This window comes from Erpetoichthys calabaricus, chromosome 10 (genome assembly GCF_900747795.2).
Source record: "Erpetoichthys calabaricus chromosome 10, fErpCal1.3, whole genome shotgun sequence".
NCBI lineage: Eukaryota > Metazoa > Chordata > Cladistia > Polypteriformes > Polypteridae > Erpetoichthys > Erpetoichthys calabaricus.
The window spans coordinates 154,274,392-154,294,814 of record NC_041403.2 but is presented as its reverse complement, the minus strand read 5'-3'; the positions used below and the strand labels follow the sequence as shown (position 1 = coordinate 154,294,814).

At 43.4% G+C, this 20,423-nt stretch overlaps 1 protein-coding gene across 6 annotated transcripts in view; it reads left to right on the top strand.

The window, feature by feature from the left end:
- slco4a1 (solute carrier organic anion transporter family, member 4A1) overlaps positions 1-20,423 on the top strand; it is a 205,950-nt gene that overhangs the window by 95,354 nt on the left and 90,173 nt on the right. For 5 of the 6 annotated variants that reach the window (XM_051932562.1, XM_051932561.1, XM_051932557.1 and 2 more), the window contains one exon: positions 14,637-15,599. In XM_051932562.1, the coding sequence (XP_051788522.1) occupies positions 14,810-15,599 (790 nt within the window). In that variant the 5' untranslated portion in view covers positions 14,637-14,809. Of the gene's footprint in view, positions 1-5,655; positions 5,877-14,636; positions 15,600-20,423 lie in introns of those variants that run through there. The other variant, XM_051932558.1, reaches the window with a different exon arrangement.

The window sequence follows — 20,423 nt, the reverse complement described above, 5'->3', positions numbered from 1 at the left end:
GAGGTCTTCCTTGGCCTACCAAGTCAATCTGTGATTACTGAGCCTACCAGTGCATTCTATCCCTCTTAATGATATTCCAGACGTTGATTTAGGCCATTGTAAGGTTTCATCAATGTCTCTGATGGTTTTATTCTTGTTTTTCAGCCTCATAATGGCTTCTTTAACTTTCATTGGCACAGCTCTTGTCCTCATAGTTGAACAATGGCATCTATAGACTCCAAAGGGTAGACGTTTTTCTCGATGTCTCCAATGGTTTTATTCTTGTTTTTCAGCCTCATGATGGCTTCTTTGACATTCATTGGTGCAGCTCTTGTCCTCATGTTGAAGCCGAGGTATCTTATGAAGCCATGAAACCCACCTGAGGAATCACAAACACTTGTGATGCCAATTGTACCAAACATTATGGGAGCCTAGAAATGGGGGGATCACATAGTTGTTATTTGTACAGGGTGTGACCGAAATGTTTGCAAATCCCCTTAACTCTTTGAGGGCTGAATATTTTTTTTTCAGCTACCGGCTGCCCGAGCTCATGTAGATGCCCGAGCTCAGAGCTAAAGGCAGATTTGGTGAGAGAACAATACAATTACAATACAATACAATTTATTTGTGTATAGCCCAAAATCACACAAGAAGTGCCCCAATGGGCTTTATCAGGCCCTGCTTCTTGACAGCCCCCCAGCGTTGACTCTCTAAGGAGGCAAGGAAAAATTCCCAAAAACCCCTGGTAGGGAAAAATGGAAGAAAGCTTGGGAAAGGCAGTTCAAAGAGAGACCCCTTTCCAGGTAGTTTGGGCGTGCAGTGGGTGTCAAAAAGAAGTGGGGTCGATACAATACAATACACAGAACAGAACAAATCCTCAATACAGTATAAAAATAAAAATTTTAGAAGTACAAAGCAGAATTTAACAGTAGATGATATCCCATAATATGATTTGGATTTATTTAGAGTCCTGGAGACCTCAGCCATCAATCTGCCTCCTCCTATTGGCCATTCCACAGCTGAAATAGCGCTGGGCCAGCCAATCCGATGAAAGGACCCCTCTACCCCACAATTCTTGTGATCCTCCATCAGGGATGACTTTACCTTAGGCAGGCAAAACAACTTGGCAGGTGGGCCGTGGCACCAAGTGCCACATTTGAGTACCGAGAAGAGAAACAGAATAGGTGAGGGTTAGTAACAAATTATAACTATCATGTTAGTTATGCTGCGGTGGGTTGGCACCCTGCCCAAGATTGGTTCCTGCCTTGTGCCCTGTGTTGGCTGGGATTGGCTCCAGCAGACCCCCGTGACCCTGTGTTCGGATTCAGCGGGTTGGAAAATGGATGGATGGATGTTAGTTATGTTTTAGTGCTAATTATTGACAACAGAGATGCAGTCTGTACAGTTAGTCAGCAGCTCTAGTCAGGGTATACTAAACTGAAGTAGTGAGTCTTCAGCTGGGATTTAAAAGCTGAGACCGAAGGGGCATCTCTTATAAAGAAGCGAAGGCGCAAAGCAGTATACTTCATAGACAACATTTTTGTGTATTATTGCTTAATCGGATACCAATTTTGATTAATGCAAGCAATCTGGAGATTGAAAAGTGAAGTCATGTACCAGTATCCTCAGCTGACTGAAGTGCTGAATGCGTTGGTGTAGTGGCCGGCAGCTGCGTGAAGACACTCCTACACGTCCGTATATGATATGTCGACATCCGTGTTAAATGGAAGTCTGCAATGTGCACTTTAATCACATCTGAATTGTTTGATTCGCAATTTTAAACTGTGGAGCAGAGGAGGAAATCAAGTCAAAAATGAGTCTTTGTCAAAAATATTATGGATGGCAGTGTCATTCATTCACATTTAGTATAGTGGTTTAAAATATTTTTTAAAAAAGTTTAGTAAATTGCTTGTCAGTTGCATGAAATGAATTGTAATTAATGACAAATAAATGAAACTACCAGCAAGGTCTGTGGTTTAGTCCATCATCGGTGACGGCACCCAGTACCGCCGCTCCCTATACGCAGAGTACGCAGTCTGTGTAGGGCACCAACTCCCAGGGGGGCACCATCCCAGCTGCTCAAAAAAATCGTTGTTTTATATATTATAATAATAAATTAATATTAATAATATACATATACAAATAAACAAAAATATAAACGTATATATTGCATTTTACGGTGAATGCAGAGTAGGCTAAGCACACGTGATGACGTGCGCGCCCTCACCTCTGTTACGGCTGCCTAACTAATATTTGGGGGAGGGGGCACAAAAGTACATTTCTGCTTAGGGCACCCATTTGGCCAGCAGCGGCCCTGACGGCACCGACTCCAAGTTCTGGTGCAGCCTGGCAGACATTCACACGGACTGATTGCCATGACAACCTGACAGGAAGTTCCTCCTATTGGACAAGACTGTACAGCACATTGTTATTCAGTCACATCTGCACCACCATGCAGCGCTCAACGCTTTTACTAGAATTTGATTTGTAAAGCTTGCTGGAATTATTTATGGTTTGTTATGCAAAGAAGAGGCAGGGTCTGTATGGAGAAGGCAGGCAGGCTAAACGTGACGTAACTTCACATTTTCAACTGTGTTTAATCCGATTCAGGGCCACATTGGGGGAGTCTATCCCAGCAACACTTGAGTGCGAGGCGTGAGACCGCCCTTGACAAACCGAGAAGTTGCCTAACATGTGAATTGTTGAGAGGGATAGCGGTTTTTATAAATGAAGGATTTCCTATTTGATGTTCATCGTTTAATACCACACGTCAAGACGCAGAGCTATTTGTGGCTGGCTGTGAGAGTGACATTGCTTCCCCTTCTCTGTTAAATAAGCACTTCTGTATGTGGGAGGTGTGCTGTGATGCACACACAGACATTTTCAGGATCAGTTACTATCTTTAAGAATTTTTTTCTAACGTAGAAGACTAAGTCTTGACTTGTCGTTGGAGTAGGAGCTTATTATGGACACTGGGGAGGTGAATTAATGGGTATTATGAAGACCAGACCTGTACTGATTCACTCGGGTCACGAGAAAATGCATCTTCACATTATTAACAACTTAAAGACAAAAGAACATTTAGTGGAAGTTCTGGAAGCAACGAGCAATGCATGACCAGAGACTTCAGGCAGAACTTGGTCACTTGGCAGAACTTGGCAGAGAGCGATATCAATGATACCAAGCTGGATTTGTCTGAATTTAGATTGTCATGGCAGGAAAAGCTTAGACTGAGACATTTGAACAGGCACCAGATCTCAAGGCAAGGTGTGGTGGCACCTGGAACCAGTCTTAGACATTTGTAAAGGTATAAGGCTTAGGGTGAAGTATTTGAACTGGCACCGGAGCATTAGCCAAAGTATCTGAGCTAGCAGCAGAGCTCATGGCGAGACATTAGAACTGGCACCAGTGTTTAGGCAGTGGCATTTAGCCTGACATCAGATCTTAAGTGGGAATATTTGAACTGGCATTAAGGCTTAGACTGAGGGATTTGAAAGGGGCATTAGGCTTAGGGTGAAGCATTTGAACTGGCACCGGGGCATTAGCCAAAGTATCTGAGCTAGCAGCAGACCTCATGGCAAGACATTAGAACTGGCACCAGTATGTTATCCTGATACCACATCTTAAGTGGGAATATTTGAACTGGCATTAAGGCTTGGACTGAGGCATTTGAAAGGGGCATTAGGCTTAGGGTGAAGCATTTGAACTGGCACCGGAGCATTAGCCAAAGTATCTGAGCTGGCAGCAGAGCTCATGGTAAGACATTAGAATTGGCACCAGTATTTTATCCTGATACCACATCTTAAGTGGGAATATTTGAACTGGCATTAAAGCTTGGACTGAGGCATTTGAAAGGGGCACAAGGCTTAGGGTGAAGTATTTGAACTGGCACCGGAGCATTAGCCAAAGTATCTGAGCTAGCAGCAGAGCTCATGGCGAGACATTAGAACTGGCACCAGTGTTTAGGCAGTGGCATTTAGCCTGACATCAGATCTTAAGTGGGAATATTTGAACTGGCATTAAGGCTTAGATTGAGGGATTTGAAAGGGGCATTAATTAGACTTAGGGTGAAGCATTTGAACTGGCACCGGAGCATTAGCCAAAGTTTCTGAGCTAGCAGAATAGCTCATAAGACACATGGCTCCAGTGTTTAGGCAATGGCAGTTAGCCTGATATCTTAAGTCAGAGTATTTGAACTGGCATTAGGGCTTAAACCGAGGCATTTAAAAGGGGCCTACGGCTTATTGTGAGGTATTTGCACTGGCACTGGGACTTACAACGGTGCCTCAGGGTTAAGGCAGTGACAATTAAATTTGCCACGAGGGCTTAAGACGGTGGCATGTGAACTGGCACCAGAGCTTAAGCTAAAGTGTCTGAACTAGCAGCAGAGCTTATGGTAAGACATTTGAAATGGCACCAGTATTTAGGCAGTGGCATTTGGACTGATATGAGAACTTAACTGGGGATTTTTGAACTTGGCTTAAGGCTTACGCACCAATTTAAGCCGGTATCACAGGTTAGCCCAAAGCATTTGATCTGGTACCAGAGCTTAGGTGGTGACTTTCTTCCTTGTACTGAGTCATTTGAGCTGGCAGCAAGCTTGCATTTGAATTTGCATCAACGTTAAGGTGGTGACATTTGAACATGTGGGACTGGCACACCTACATCCTGTGGCCAGTGGCAAGGGACTAACAGAGTTTGGAAAATGAGAGAATGGGCAAACGACTTCATGTATGACACCTTTAATGAGAGAAAGTGGGCAACAGATGAAAGCTGGGAGGCGCTGTGCCCACTGCCAAGCTTGGTAGGACCACCTAGCTAATGAGGGCGTAATGAGGGAGGGCTGGAAGATCTTCAGAGTCAGCTGAACACTTGGGAGGTTTTCATACCTCTTATTTAATCTGTTTATTAGTGAACGTGGCAACATTTATATAGCGCCTTTCTGTTACGAACGCCCTTCACACGCTTCTTACAGTAACACATCTTTAGTTTATTTCCCATAAGGGGCATAAAAAAGTGAGGAACCCTAACTAGGAGATTATAAAGGGAGCCAACGATAGGAACTGAAGCAGCGTGTTTGTGGTTTGTAGCCCAGCGTTGTTGCTACTTGGCCGTACTTCCGAATCTGCTGATTGTTAACCAGGGACATTCCCCGTCACAGTAAAATGTAACTAAAGCCAAAAATGCAGGCTGTGCTCTTCATAATACATAACATTGAGCGAGCGAACAAGCAGAGAGTTATTCACTGCCACTTACGGAGGACCCCCGTTCAGTGCAGTGCAGGAGGACAGGCAGATGTTGCTAATAGATGTTGGATTTATGTGCGTACTGGAAAACAGCTGCCTGCTACGGAGAGGGAGCCTAAATGGTGAATCACATGAAAATGACAGCTCATGACGCAACTAAGTTGGATAAGCAGGTGAGAAAATGGACGGATATAATCTGTTAAAAAAAAAATCTCTTGTCTAGAAATCCCAGACTTTCAACCCTGTTTACAGGTGCACTGCATTGAAAATCCAAAGCTCTCTCCGACCAGAATGACTAAAGGTGGGAAAAAAAAAAAAGTGAAAGAATAATAATAATAATATAAAAAAAAAAGCCAAAGGCTGTTTTCATTTTCATGATTGTAATTTTTTCCCATGCTCAGGCAAAATAAAGCAGGGAGTGTTCATTGAGAATGGGATGGACTCTGATAAGTAACTCTCCACCCAGCCGCTTAAATGTCATGCAAAGACATGAAATTCCTGTGTGCAGACAGCCAGCCGTCACTGCTCAACACGCGTGTCCTCGGAGCAGAGGAATACGGGATATTGTGTGTGTGTGTGTTTGTGGAAATGTGGCGGGGTCCACCTAACGCTCTCCAGCTGTTTGAACACCGGTGGACGCAGACGGGGAGGGTGAGTCCAAGGAAAAGACCTGGAGCTGAAACACAGCTAGGGGCTTATGTATGGAGTGATGTGTGGAAAAGCGTCCATTATATATATCTACTGCAAGTGTGAGTGTGAGAGTGTGTGCAAGTGTGAGTGTGTGTGTGTGTGTTTCGTATATTCAATTTCTGTGCATATGTTTAGTTGTATATTGTATTTAACTCACACTGAGGTGCGTGAAACTCACACTTTAATCTTAGGACTCTTCTGCACTAATCTGATGAATGTGTGGTGTGTTATATGAGGGCTCTAATGTCGTTTATTGATATTCATGGTTTTGTAATTAAATTAATTAAATTCTATGCCACTCACATTGATATGGCAATGATGTAAAGAACCTGTTTCAGTGTTATGTGTAAGTGTGCATGTTATATATTAAAATATTAGAATGAAAGCTTTAGATTGGAGTCTGTCTGTCTTGTGCTAAATAGCAATTAGTGACTAACAAACCAAAAGGGCAACTCTTCTAAAGTGCTATCTGCATATACTTGTGTGTGTGTGTGTTTATATGTATTTAGTACACCGGATAAAGATAGGACAGACAGACAGACAGACAGACAGACAGACAGACAGATAGACAGACAGACAGACAGACAGACAGACAGACAGATAGATAGATAGATAGATAGATAGATAGATAGATAGATAGATAGATAGATAGATAGATAGATAGATAGATAGATAGATGTGAAAGGCACTATATGATAGATAGATAGATAGATAGATAGATAGATAGATAGATAGATAGATAGATAGATAGATAGATAGATAGATAGATAGATAGATAGATAGATTTATGTGAAAGGCACTATATGATAGATAGATAGATAGATAGATAGATAGATAGATAGATAGATAGATAGATAGATAGATAGATAGATAGATAGATAGATAGATAGATAGATAGATAGATAAGGCACTTTATGATAGATAGATAGATAGATAGATAGATAGATAGATAGATAGATAGATAGATAGATAGATAGATAGATAGATAGATTTATGTGAAAGGCACTATATGATAGATAGATAGATAGATAGATAGATAGATAGATAGATAGATAGATAGATAGATAGATAGATAGATAGATAGATAGATAGATAGATAGATAGATAGATAGATAGATGTGAATGGCACTACAGTATATAATAGATAGATCCAGTAAGTGAAAGACACTATATACTAAACAGAACAGTGAAAGGCACAATATACTAGGTAGATAACTAGAGGTGTTGTCCAGACGTATAGCCATTTGGTGTAACGGAGCTGCCATAGCGTTTCTTGACACACTCACGCTGAACAATTTGTTGGCTGCAATTTGTTGTTGATCTTTGCAAAGATGAGAGAGTGAAAATATCACAAAGTTTTGGAATTCTGTGGGGCATCCTGCTTACTGTCTTTAATATATTAATTTCATTTTTTTTTTGTCATTTTTCGTAAGGGTGCCTGATAAAAATATTTAAACTGATGTTTGCGTGGAGATTGTAAAATTCCTGATACAATGAGCTTCAGTGGCAGCGTTTTCAAATCCCATAGCAAATGGCATATAACAGAGACTTGTGCATTGTGTGTGTCATTCCAACACATGGTGCATCACAAACTTTAAAGCTGCTTTTACGAATCCCACACCAAAGCGTATATAACAGAGATGTTCATAGTACCTGGTGCACTGTAGACCTTAACACTGAGGTCCACGTTGATTACTTAGATTTTGCAGAACAGCTAGTTAACGGATAATGGAGTTGTCTGTATGTCTGTCTTGTGTGTCCATCCATTTGAAGTGCCTCTGCCACTCCAAAAGATGTCACATCGCAAACACCTTTAGTAACTGAATGCATTGCATTTGTTATTACAAAAAGATGACACGGCACAAATATTTGTAGCTGTGTATTTTATTACCAAATGCATTACAAAATACTTTCCGGTGGATGGTGCACCGCTGTTGTCTGTGTTGATTAGGTTTCATGCCGTCTTCGACAACAGTGTCTTGTGGTCAGGATTAATGAGTTAATCCCGCTGAATTTGTTTCAAATGTGCAGGAACGTCGCCAAACTCAGCGAAATGCATTGAAGTGAATAAGGATGGTGGATCTGAAGTAGTGTTGAGCGGATAATAACGGTGCAGTGGTGTACCTGAGGGCTAGACAAGCATCTGCTGACTTAGCTGGACCCGTCATTGTGCCAAAAAAATGTAATCTGAACTGTGAGTGCTAACCTCTGTACCACCATGCCTCCCAGAGATAACATTAACAATGACATAGCAAAACAGTAACATTTCTTGCAGTCAGTCAATGGTAGACAGGAAGCATGAATTCACTAAGACTTACACCTGACACACACTGATTCAGGAGCAGGTGTCCACCTCTCTTGAACTAAAAAGGGCAGTGTGTCTTGTGACCACAAGGGGGCGACACTGAACCTCAAACTGACACAAAGTTACCCAACACAATTCTGGGTCCAAATAAAAATGTTTTTTTTATTTCTCACCCACACTTTAAAACACAAATGCCATCCAGAACACTTCTGAATGAAATAAAGTTCTTCCTTCCGCCCCCAGTTGATTGTCGCCCAGTGTCTCCTTGGTTCATACTTTGCGGTGTGAGGCTGCAGACTCCTTTTCAAGCCAGACATGGGGGTCCCAACAGCCACAGCACCCCTGCGGGTGTCCAAACTGGGACACCACAAGAGGACCACTGCCACCTGCTGTACGGGAGATGGAACTACTCCTGCCCAGTTTCCTCATCTAGCCGGCAAGCTTATCTGTCCTTCCATTCTGGCATCCCATCTGGGCAAAAACGTACCTTCCATCCCAGCCTGGATGCCCGTCTTTCTTGGTTGGCACTTACAGTTTGTTTATTTCCTATAAAGCAGGGCTATTCAGTTACGATTTCAGTTGGGCCAGCTTTACAAACCAAGAAATTTAGCTGGGCCAGACATTTTCAGCGGCCGGTGAGCAGCAGGTAATGACAAATTTTAAATTAATACTAATGAATGTACTTAAAAACAAGTCCTGTTTATTCATTTTTCCCTTTTATATTTGGTGACATCTGACACAGGCCCATCCAAAAATGTATAAAAAACAACAACAAAAAAAGCTATAAATGAACAGAATCTGAGATAGCGATAACTGGTTTCCATTTTGAAATATGAGGTCCTCCCCCAATTTAAAGGGGCGGTCATGACAGGCAAGGGATTTATTTTCTTTTTTTCATAGAACTTAAAACTATTTTATTCACTCAGTTTTAATCACTCATATGATGGAGGTTAAAGTTGAGTTCCACAACAGCGCCTTTCCCGTGGAATTTTTTACCCAGAGTTCTTGGGTGTCAAGTAATGAATTATCTTCTTATATAATATGCTAGCGTGGCTGTTCTGTTTGTCTGTCCAGGATTTTAAATCACCTGTAGGTCGCAAACCGTTTGAACTATTGAGCGGAAATTTGGTACACATATACTATGTAACATCTCCTATTTGCTTTTGGGGGTGATGATTGACCTCCAAAGTTATTTCTCTTTTTATTTTATTGTAGAATCAACTCCCGGCAGCTGTGCGGCGTATGTGTACTGGCGCCGTTCTCATTCCTTACCAGCTTCGCCGTCACTTCCCCTACCTCTTCATATCTTAAATCATTCTTGAGGCAGATTGAAGACTTAAGTTCCAGCTGAAGTGAAAAATGAACGAAGTAACTGCAACACAAGCACTGACGATCAGTTTTAACGTGTAAAGATGCCGACGAAAGAAGCGAAGAAGCGGACCGCTAGAGTGGAGAACAGAAGAGCTGCTCAGGAAGCAGCAAGCGCGTCAACCTCTGAGCAAACGAATGCTAAACGTACAGAGAAAGAGGATGAGAACTAGGAATGGACAAGCCAAGTGTATTCACTGCACGTTACTGTGCTTAATAATTCCTACCATTAATTTTCCTGTGATTCACGTCACGTTTACTGGCCTATAGTCTGACGTTTTCCATTCGTTTGCTCAGAGGTTGATGCGCTTGCTGCTTCCTGAGCAGCTCTTCTTTTCTCCACCCTAGCAGCCCGCTTCTTCTCTTCTTCTGTTGGCAGCTTTATGCGTTAAAACTGATTAAGTCAGTGTTTGTGTTGCAATTACTTAGTATGTTTTCTTTAATTTTTCACTTAAGCGAGCACTTAACTCTTCAATCTGCCACAAGAATGATTTAAGATATGAAGCGGTTGGGGAAGTGATGGCGAAACTGGTAAGGAATGAGAACGGCGCCCGTACGCATGCGCCAAAAGGCCGCCCTGCTGGCCGCTGCCGAGAGTTGATTATACAATAAAATAAAAAGAGGAATAACTTTGGAGGTCAATCATCACCCGAAAGCGGATAGTAGACGTCACGTAGTATATGTGAACCGAATTTCAGGTCAATAGTTCAAACGGTTTTGCGAGCTACAGGTGATTTAAAATCCTGGACAGACAAATGGACAGCCACAGTAGCGAATTATATAAGAGCAGTAACCGTGCACTGCAGTGAATACACTTGACTTGTCCATTCCTAGTTTTCCTCCTCTTTCTCTGTACGTTTATCATTTGTCAGCTCAGAGGTTGACGCGCTTGCTGCTTCCTAAGCTGCTCTTCTTTTCTCCACCCTAGCGACCTCCCTCTTCTCTTCTTTCGTCGGCATCTTTTCGGTGTTTGTGTTGCAATTACTTAGTATGCATTCTTTCATTGTTCACTTAAGCTGGCACTTCAATTTGCCTCAAGAATGATTTAAGATTGGGCGGCACGGTGGCGCAGTGGGTAGCGCTGCTGCCTCGCAGTTAGGAGACCTGGGTTCGCTTCCCGGGTCCTCCCTGCGTGGAGTTTGCATGTTCTCCCCGTGTCTGCGTGGGTTTCCTCCGGGCGCTCCAGTTTCCTCCCACAGTCCAAAGATATGCCGGTTAGGTGGATTGGCGATTCTAAATTGGCCCTAGTGTGTGCTTGGTGTGTGCTTGGTGTGTTTGTGTGTGTCCTGCGGTGGGTTGGCACCCTGCCCAGGATTATTTCCTGCCTTGCTCCCTGTGTTGGCTGGGATTGGCTCCAGCAGACCCCCGTGACCCTGTGTTTGGATTCAGCGGGTTGGAAAATGGATGGATGATTTAAGATATGAAGAGGTAGTGGGAGTGACAGCGAAGGTGGTAAAGATAAGAATGGCGTTTGTACGCATGCGCCACACGGCCGCCGCCGAGAGTTGATTTACAATAAAAATAAAATATAAAAAAGGAATAACTTTGGAGGTCAATCATCACTCCGAAAGCGGATAGCAGACGTCACGTAGTATATGTGTACCAAGTTTCAGTTCAATAGGTCAAACAGTTTGTGAGCTACAGTTGATTTAAAATCCTGGACAGACAAACGAACAGCCACCGTAGCGTATTATATATAAAGATTTTTTTTTTTTTACTAAATCTTATTTTCCATGTTTCTTTGTTGAAGAATCTATTGGTAACAGAACATATAGTGCGCACGCCAAAACGACTGAAGTAACAACTAGCAAAGTGGCATTTTTGATAACCGTTTTAACAAAACTACCCGAATACATTATTTAAGAGCAAGGCTTCACGTATGGCGTGAAAGTGGACTGGTACATTTATTTTATACAGAGTTCTTGGGTGGCAAGTAATGAATTATTAATTATAATTATTACTATTGTTATTTTTCTTTTCCATATTTTTTTCTCTGCTGAAGAATCTATTGGTAACAGAACATATAGCGCGCACGCGAAAACGACTGAAGTAACAGCGAAGTGGCATTTTTGATAACCGTTGTAATAAAGTTTACTTTCCGCCGTCAGTCACAGAGCAGCCCGGTAAAGCGACAGTAACACACCTTCAGCCTGAAAACGCAGACTTGATGTCAGCGCTGTGCGTGACGAAACAGCGGGCAGGGCAGGCGGCTGCTAGTACTCGTTTAAATTAAAAGAGAAGCGGCACGCAAAGATGCGCGAACGTGAGGAGATCGGTGACAATCACACTTTAGTCTGCCTGCGCCAGTTCAGAAGGGACAAGTGCTTTCCACGCGGCACAGATACGAGGGTGAGTCAAAAATGATCCGCACTCCGGTTATATTAAAACTTGTGTTGGCGGCAGCAGCAGCAGCAGCACTGTCTTAGCAGCGCTTTCTTTCCGTACGAGGTCCCTGTCTCCCCAGTCAGGTGTGAACATCTTACGTCAGATCATCTGTAAAACGTCACATCATTTATAAAACGTCAGATCATTTGTAACTGCGGTGCGAGAAGCAAAGGCAGCGCCACTTGTGATTTGCACGAAAGAGCAACGTGCAGCGATTAGGGTTTTTTTTTGTGCTCTGAGGGTGTACCTGGTGCCGATATTTATGGAAGACTTTGTACACAGAATGGAGAAAGTGTTTTATGGTAAAGAAGTGTACATAAATGGATAGAGAAGTTCAAGGAAGTTCGCACAAGTGTCTGCCATGATGAAGAAGGAGCCCGGACGCCTGTCCACATCCACGTCTGATGACAACACGGAGCGTGCGCGTGAAATGATTCTGTTGAAGGGACGGTGTGACAGCAGACGATGAGGCAAATCAGTTGCAAATCAGCCAAGGCTCTGCCAATGCAAATAATCCACGACAGACTTGGGTTTCGAAAGAAGCTCTACGAGGACGAAGATTAGCATCTGATGCTCTGCATTCTGCCCCCTAGTGGCTTCTAACGTGCAAGTAGAGAAAAGCCAAGCAAAATGACACCTTTTATTGGCTAACTAAAAAGATTACAATATGCAAGCTTTCGAGGCAACTCAGGCCCCTTCTTCAGGCAAGATCAGAGGCAACCCTGTGGGTGTCCAGTCTGGGGCCCCTATCAGAGGAGCACTGCCACCTCTTACACTGGGGGACAAGCTGCTCATAAAATCCCTTCATCCATCCAATATTAGTTCCTCCAGATTGGGACTGAAATTGGTGATCGTGCCAGCCATGTTGCGCCTCCCTTCCTTTTGTCCTTCCATTATGGCTTCTCGGCCTAAGTAGGGAATCACCCTACTCGAAATGCCAGTCCATCTCCCCCCAAACCACTGTACAAAATGTTAGTGTCCTGTCCAGGGCTGCGTTCTACTGTGTACCCTAAATTAGGCTCTAGCCTCTCATGACCCTGACTGGGACTGCGCACACAATTAAAAAAAGTTATGCAGTATTGTGTTACGTATATATATGGATTTTAATTCTTAAAAGTACTTTGGATTTAGAGGAAGCACTGGAGGCGGTTTGTGCAAGTCATTAGGGTGCCCTTTTGGTGGCTTCCAATAGGGGACAAGACCTGCGCCGTTCCGGAGAGACGATGTCTCTGCAGTGCCTTTAAAACATCTAAAAGAAGATTCTAAAAGAAGTGGAGGGAACATGGCATTAATGCAGTGTGGCATAGTGGTTAAGGCTTTGGTCTTCAAGCCCTAAGGTTGTGGCTTCAAATAGGCCTCAGCTCCCTGTGACTACTGGATCAAAGTGGTTTGACAATGATTAGATGTACGTCTTCATAGATGGTGATTCAGTGGTTAATGAAGCGCCTATAAGCTCCAGAGGCATGGATTCAAATCCATGTGGATTTAACAAAATGTTCTTGCTTCCATCTGAAACTCCCGCTGATTGTTGACTTGGAATTGGTTTGGTGAGAGTGATTGTGTTATGTGATGCACTGGCATCCCTTCTAGAGCTGGTGCCTGCTTCCTACCCAATGCTGCTAGAACAGGTTCCGACATTGTAGAACATAAAACATCATAAAAGATCCCTGGGAATTTTTCAAAAAGAGTAGGGTGTTTCCCAATGGCCTGGATAAATGGCCAATTACAACCTGGTCCGTTCATGCCCCCTAATCACTCCCTGCTTCTTATTGGCTAACTGTCTCTCTCACCCCTTCACCACCTAATAGCTAATGTGTGGTGAGCATACGGGTGCAAGAATGGCTGCCGGGTAAGTGTGGCACACTGGTGGGGGATGAAGTGGCTCCCCACTGTCCATGTAAAGGCCTTTGAGTAGGTTAGAAAAGTTATCTATCTATCTATCTATCTATCTATCTATCTATCTATCTATCTATCTATCTATCTATCTATCTATCTATCTATCTATCTATCTATCTATCTATCTATCTATCTATCTATCTATCTATCTATCTATCTATCTGGCTGTCTTATATAGTGCCTTTCACATCTATCTATCTATCTATCTATCTATCTATCTATCTATCTATCTATCTATCTATCTATCTATCTATCTATCTATCTATCTATCTATCTATCTATCTATCTATCTATCTATCTATCTATCTATCTATCTATGCATGTGTAAGGTGCACTTTGCTGTAGTTCATCTTTTTTGTCATATGAATCTACGATTTTCAGATGATTATGCACATCAATTATCATGTCTATCAATTTTCCAGTTGGTTCAACGAGTTCCTAGCGCCTCGAGTGTTGAACTTGTCTTTGCTCCTGCTGAGAGCTGTAAGCAGCAGTCTAAAACTTTATTACCCTTGTCCTTGTAATTCCTGCAAGACTCCCCAAATGATTAAGGAGAATAAGAAATGAACTTCAGACCGGTTTAGTAATCAGAGGAATGCTGCTTTCACAACACCAGATAGCCTCCATTAGGGGAGCCGCCTTCATGTCAAAAAGATGCGTCTTTCACTTTTAGTTTTTACGACTTGCTGGTCTCTGAATGGACTTCAGTTACGCAGTGCAGTTCACTCGTTGCTCTCTCTCATTTGCCTTTTCTTTTCTGTCCACAGCATGAAGACTAGAGAATCACCTGCTAGACATCGAGGATCCAGGCAGACTTTAGGAATTCATCATCAGTTTGGACGTCTTCCATGAAGCGTTTATAGAGCCACTCTACCTGTTTTTACACGTAGTCAGGATCAAACAAAGGCGGCCTCCAGTTTGTCAAGTCACAGGTCTGAGGATGCGGGAGAACACTTTATCCACAGACGCCTCATTTAGTTCCAAGCAGGGGCTGCTGGACATTGGTGAGGGTTCAGATGGGTTTTCCTTGGTGACCCCCAGCCCAGTGGAAGAAGACGTTGGCTGCAAATTCAGTGATGGAGTCAGCGCGGGTTCTGTTGACATTCTGTCATCTGAGACTATAGGAGACAACAACACCTCCCCAGATTTTAACAAAATTGGGTTTGTTCCCCAAAAGACAGATGACTTGTGCGGATGGGGAGGCTTCCGTCCTAAATTCATCCAGTGGTTTAACACCCCAAAGTGGGTGCTCTTCTTTTTGTGTGTTGCTTCTTTTTTACAAGGGATGATTGTCAATGGATTCATAAACACAGTCATTACCTCAATAGAACGAAGGTTTGACCTGCGGAGCTACCATAGCGGGCTCATCGCCAGCTCATACGACATCGCCGCTTGTGTGTGTCTGACTTTTGTCAGCTATTTTGGTGGGACGGGGCATAAGCCCAAGTGGCTGGGTTGGGGCGTCCTAGTAATGGCAGTGGGCTCACTGGTTTTTGCCTTGCCTCACTTTGTCACCGACAGCTACAGAGTAAGCTCTCCTGAGCACACCGACCTCTGTTTCGATGTTCAGAATGACACGTGCAACCAGAACCCCTCCAGCCTGACCAACTACAGGTACATGTTCATGCTGGGACAGTTTCTCCACGGATTTGGAGCTACGCCGCTCTACACCCTGGGAGTGACCTACCTAGATGAGAATGTGAAGTCCAATTACGCTCCTGTTTACATTGGTGAGTACTGCACTCTCTTTTTGCAGCCGGTTGTGGGTCAGAGTTGGGCGTATTGTGGTACTGAAATCAAATGATCATTTCTCAGTGATGATAAAGTCTTCTGGTCACATTAGAGCTACTGACTTAACTAGAATTGTGTTAGTTGTGTTGCACTTTCTTAAAGCAAATCCATCAATGTGTAAATGTTGTGAATGCCTTGAAGGTGGGCATTCCTTTAATGAGGTGGGTATGGCTACCTCATCTGCTTCCCCTGGCCAATTTGCATTACACTTACAGACATAAAGTAAATTGAATTTCACAACGTTGTCAGATCTGTACCGGATGTGTGGATTGTTGTGGCTTTGTTTTACTTCACAATTGTATTTAGGTCCATTTTAGCTCAGTTTGGACGGGATTAGTTTATACCAGGAGGTGACGTCAAGAAATTAATGGAGGACCTCTGTGATTTTTAGACTGGTCTGAATCGCTACCAGGAGGTGACATCAAGAAATTACTGGAGGAACTCTGTGATTTTTAGACCGGACTGAATCGCTCGTGCCTGTAATGTTTTACGGACTGTGAGTTAATGTCTGTGTAAGCCTAGGGTCCGTACAAAATAACCCCGAGTGAAACCCAACATGTCAGTAAAAATCTGTCATTTCCTGGGAAAATGGGGATTATACGCATACACGCATATACGTCTGCAATACTTTAAGGTAAGTTCATACTTGGCAAGCTAGACGCTACTGCTAACATCGCCCAGTGTGTAAGCCATGGCTGCTAGCTGTTAAGATTTTCACGTCATGATTTTGGATTTAAAATTGAATCACAATGTTACTTACCCAATATGGCATCCATCTTCTTGAAGTAAAGACACTTCATTTTTTTGGGGGAGGCTTAATACGGTCCCTGTACTTTCGTTTCAGGTACTTGATATTGTGACATGCGAGTCTCTTTGTTTTGCACCCCAAAACACGAGACCAGCTTTATTCAACTTGAAACAGGAACAGCATGGTTATTTATTGCAGTGGGATCTGCCACTCTACTATACACGAACGTAGCAGTCAGGCAGGGTCATGGCCAAGTAATACTTTTCCCTGTATATACAGTGCATCCAGAAAGTATTCACAGTGCATCACCTTTTTCCACATTTTGTTATGTTACAGCCTTATTCCAAAATGGATTAAATTCATTTTTTCCCTCAGAATTCTACACACAACACCCCATAATGACAACATGAAAAATGTTTACTTGACGTTTTTGCAAATTTATTAAAAATAAAAAAACTGAGAAATTCCATGTACATAAGTATTCACAGCCTTTGCTCAATACTTTGTCGATGCACCTTTGGCAGCAATTACAGCCTCAAGTCTTTTTGAATATGATGCCACAAGCTTGGCACACCTATCCTTGGCCAGTTTCGCCCATTCCTCTTTGCAGCACCTCTCACGCTCCATCAGGTTGGATGGGAAGCGTCGGTGCACAGCCATTTTAAGATCTCTCCAGAGATGTTCAATCGGATTCAAGTCTGGGCTCTGGCTGGGCCACTCAAGGACATTCACAGAGTTGTCCTGAAGCCACTCCTTTGATATCTTGGCTGTGTGCTTAGGGTCGGTTGTCCTGCTGAAAGATGAACTGTCGCCCCAGTCTGAGGTCAAGAGCACTCTGGAGCAGGTTTTCATCCAGGATGTCTCTGTACATTGCTGCAGTCATCTTTCCCTTTATCCTGACTAGTCTCCCAGTCCCTGCTGCTGAAAAACATCCCCACAGCATGATGCTGCCACCACCATGCTTCACTGTAGGGATGGTATTGGCCTGGAGATGAGCGGTGCCTGGTTTCCTCCAAACGTGACGCCTGGCATTCACACCAAAGAGTTCAATCTTTGTCTCATCAGACCAGAGAATTTTCTTTCTCATGGTCTGAGAGTCCTTCAGGTGCGTTTTGGCAAACTCCAGGTGGGCTGCCATGTGCCTTTTACTAAGGAGTGGCTTCCGTCTGGCCACTCTACCATACAGGCCTGATTGGTGGATTGCTGCAGAGATGGTTGTCCTTCTGGAAGGTTCTCTTCTCTCCACAGAGGACCTCTGGAGCTCTGAAAGAGTGACCATCGGGTTCTTGGTCACCTCCCTGACTAAGGCCCTTCTCCCCCGATCGCTCAGTTTAGATGGCCGGCCAGCTCTAGGAAGAGTCCTGGTAGTTTCGAACTTCTTCCACTTACGGATGATGGAGGCCACTGTGCTCATTGGGACCTTCAAAGCTGTAGAAATGTTTCTGTAACCTTCCCCAGATTTGTGCCTCGAGACAATCCTGTCTCAGAGGTCTACAGACAATTCCTTTGACTTCATGCTTGGTTTGTGCTCTGACATGAACTGTCAACTGTGGGACCTTATATAGACAGGTGTGTGCCTTTCCAAATCATGTGCAATCAACTGAATTTACCACAGGTGGACTCCAATTAAGCTGCAGAAACATCTCAAGGATGATCAGGGGAAACAGGATGCACCTGAGCTCAATTTTGAGCTTCATGGCAAAGGCTGTGAATACTTATATACATGTTCTTTCTCAATTTTTATTTTTAATAAATTTGCAAAAATCTCAAGTAAACTTTTTTCACGTTGTTATGGGGTGTTGTGTGTAGAATTCTGAGGAAAAAAATGAATTTAATCCATTTTGGAATAAGGCTGTAACATAAGAAAATGTGGAAAAAGTGATGCGCTGTGAATACTTTCCGGATGCACTGTACAATATTCCTTGCATCACCCATCAACGTCTGGCGCTTATAGCACGATCACGAGCTGTTCAGATTTGCTTACAGATCTGCTACAGCACTGGGAGCCTGCGGTTGCCCCGGCAACTGATAGGCTGTCTTCCACAGACATGGCGATTGCGCTTCAGGATGCTGTTCGGCATGTCGTCCTGTTGGGGGGAGCCCCAAAAGAGTATAGAAACCTTACAATACGTTCTCGACATTTTGTTCAATCTCTCAATGACTCCTTGACAGAAGGACATGTCTCGCACAACTCTTTAAAAATGCCCTCCCCAAACCAAATCGTTATGCACTGTAGACCGTAAACTGGGTTTGGTAGCGCCGGTCACCCCAAACCAAGATATGAAGTATAGAGTTTCAGCCGTGCTCCAGTTGCGGCCCTTTCTTTATCACAGTTCAACCAGCATTTTCCCCCTTACTGGTGTTCAAGGTTGGGTCCCTTGTTTGGTTTGTTTAATTTTATCCAGTTTATTCATGTTAATTTTGAATTTCTTTATTATATATGTCTTTCTGTGTATGGGTTGGAAAAGGGGAATGGCCTTTGTTATGTCCTTTGTGTTTTGTGGACAATGCCCCAAGGGGCGGGGCCACCTGCCAATCTCTGCCAGGAACGCCCCTCCATCCTATTTAAAGGAGGGCCTCCCATGGTTCCTGGCAGTTCATTAACGTGCTTGAGTGGAGAGTTCTCTTAGGACTGTCTGTGTCTTTGCTATTGCCTTTTGATTTCCTTGGATATCGATCCTGTGTTGTGTTTCTCGACTTTGTCTTTGGATTTGTGTATTGGGATTGTGTAACTGATTTTTTTGAACTTCTGCTTCATCTTGACTGCATATTGGGACTCGGTTTTCAATGTTTAGTCTTGCCTCTCTGTGCTCTTTGGCCTCTGAATATTTTCTTTGGTTCAAATCCTGGCCTGTATGGACTTTGCACGTTCTCTCCATTCCTTTGTGGGATTTTTGTGGGTAAGATTGGTTGATGACTCTAAATGGTGTCAATATTTGTGTGACGTGACACAGGCTAATGTCCCACTTGGCGTTGTTTCCTGGACATTATGCTTGATATAATTTCGGGGAAGTCTTCTTTACCCCTTGTCGCTCTAATGAAATAAGCTGGCTTGGGAAGTGGATGGATGGACATTAAGCAGCTCTAGATATTACTTTGTTTTTATTTGGGGCTACCGTAGCTGACCACTCTTGGCAGTCCGAACGTTGCCTTAATGTGCAGCACACATGTTTCTTCTGTTTTGTTCTTTTATAATCAAACAATATCTACAGCTATTTTTACCCTTTTATTCAGAATGTTCGTGTTTAAATTTCATCTTGTACCAGCCAAAGTAAGCATGCTTTGTCATTTATTACTAGAACAAAACCGTGAGTGATTCCAAAATAAAGATCAGTCATCCAATGCCAACTAGTGCCAGCATTCAGCATTGAACAATCCATTCATCCATCTTTTTTGTTTTGTTCATTTCAGGCTCACTGGGCTTAGAAGGTTTGTGGTTGAGGTAGGAACTAACCCCGGATAGTGTGCCAGGTCATCACTTTCACACGGTGGACATGCTGCCTAGTCACCAGCTAACCTACACTATGTTTCTGGACACCTAACCATCACATCTATGTGAGCTTGTTAAACATCCCATTCCAAAGCCATCAGCATTGAAAAAGGAGCTGCCCCCTCCATGACTGCCTCCACTCCTCTGGGAAGGCTCTTCACAAGATTTTGTGCCCATTCAACCAAAAGATCATCTGTGAGATCAAGTCCTGAAGTTGGATGAGAAGACCTGGCTCACAATCGGTGGTCCAGCTCATCCCAACAGTGTTCAATAGGGTTGAGGGAGCCAATTGGTGGTCCAGCTCATCCCAACAGTGTTCAATAGGGTTGAGGGAGCCAATCGGTGGTCCAGCTCATCCCAACAGTGTTCAATAGGGTTGAGGTCTGGGCTTTGTGTGAGACACTCAAGTTCCGCCATGTCTTTATGGACCTGGCTTTGTGCACAGTCGTATTACAACAGAAAAAGGGCATTGCACAAACTGTGGCCCCAGAGTTGGATGTGCACGGTTGTCTAAAGTGTCTTTGT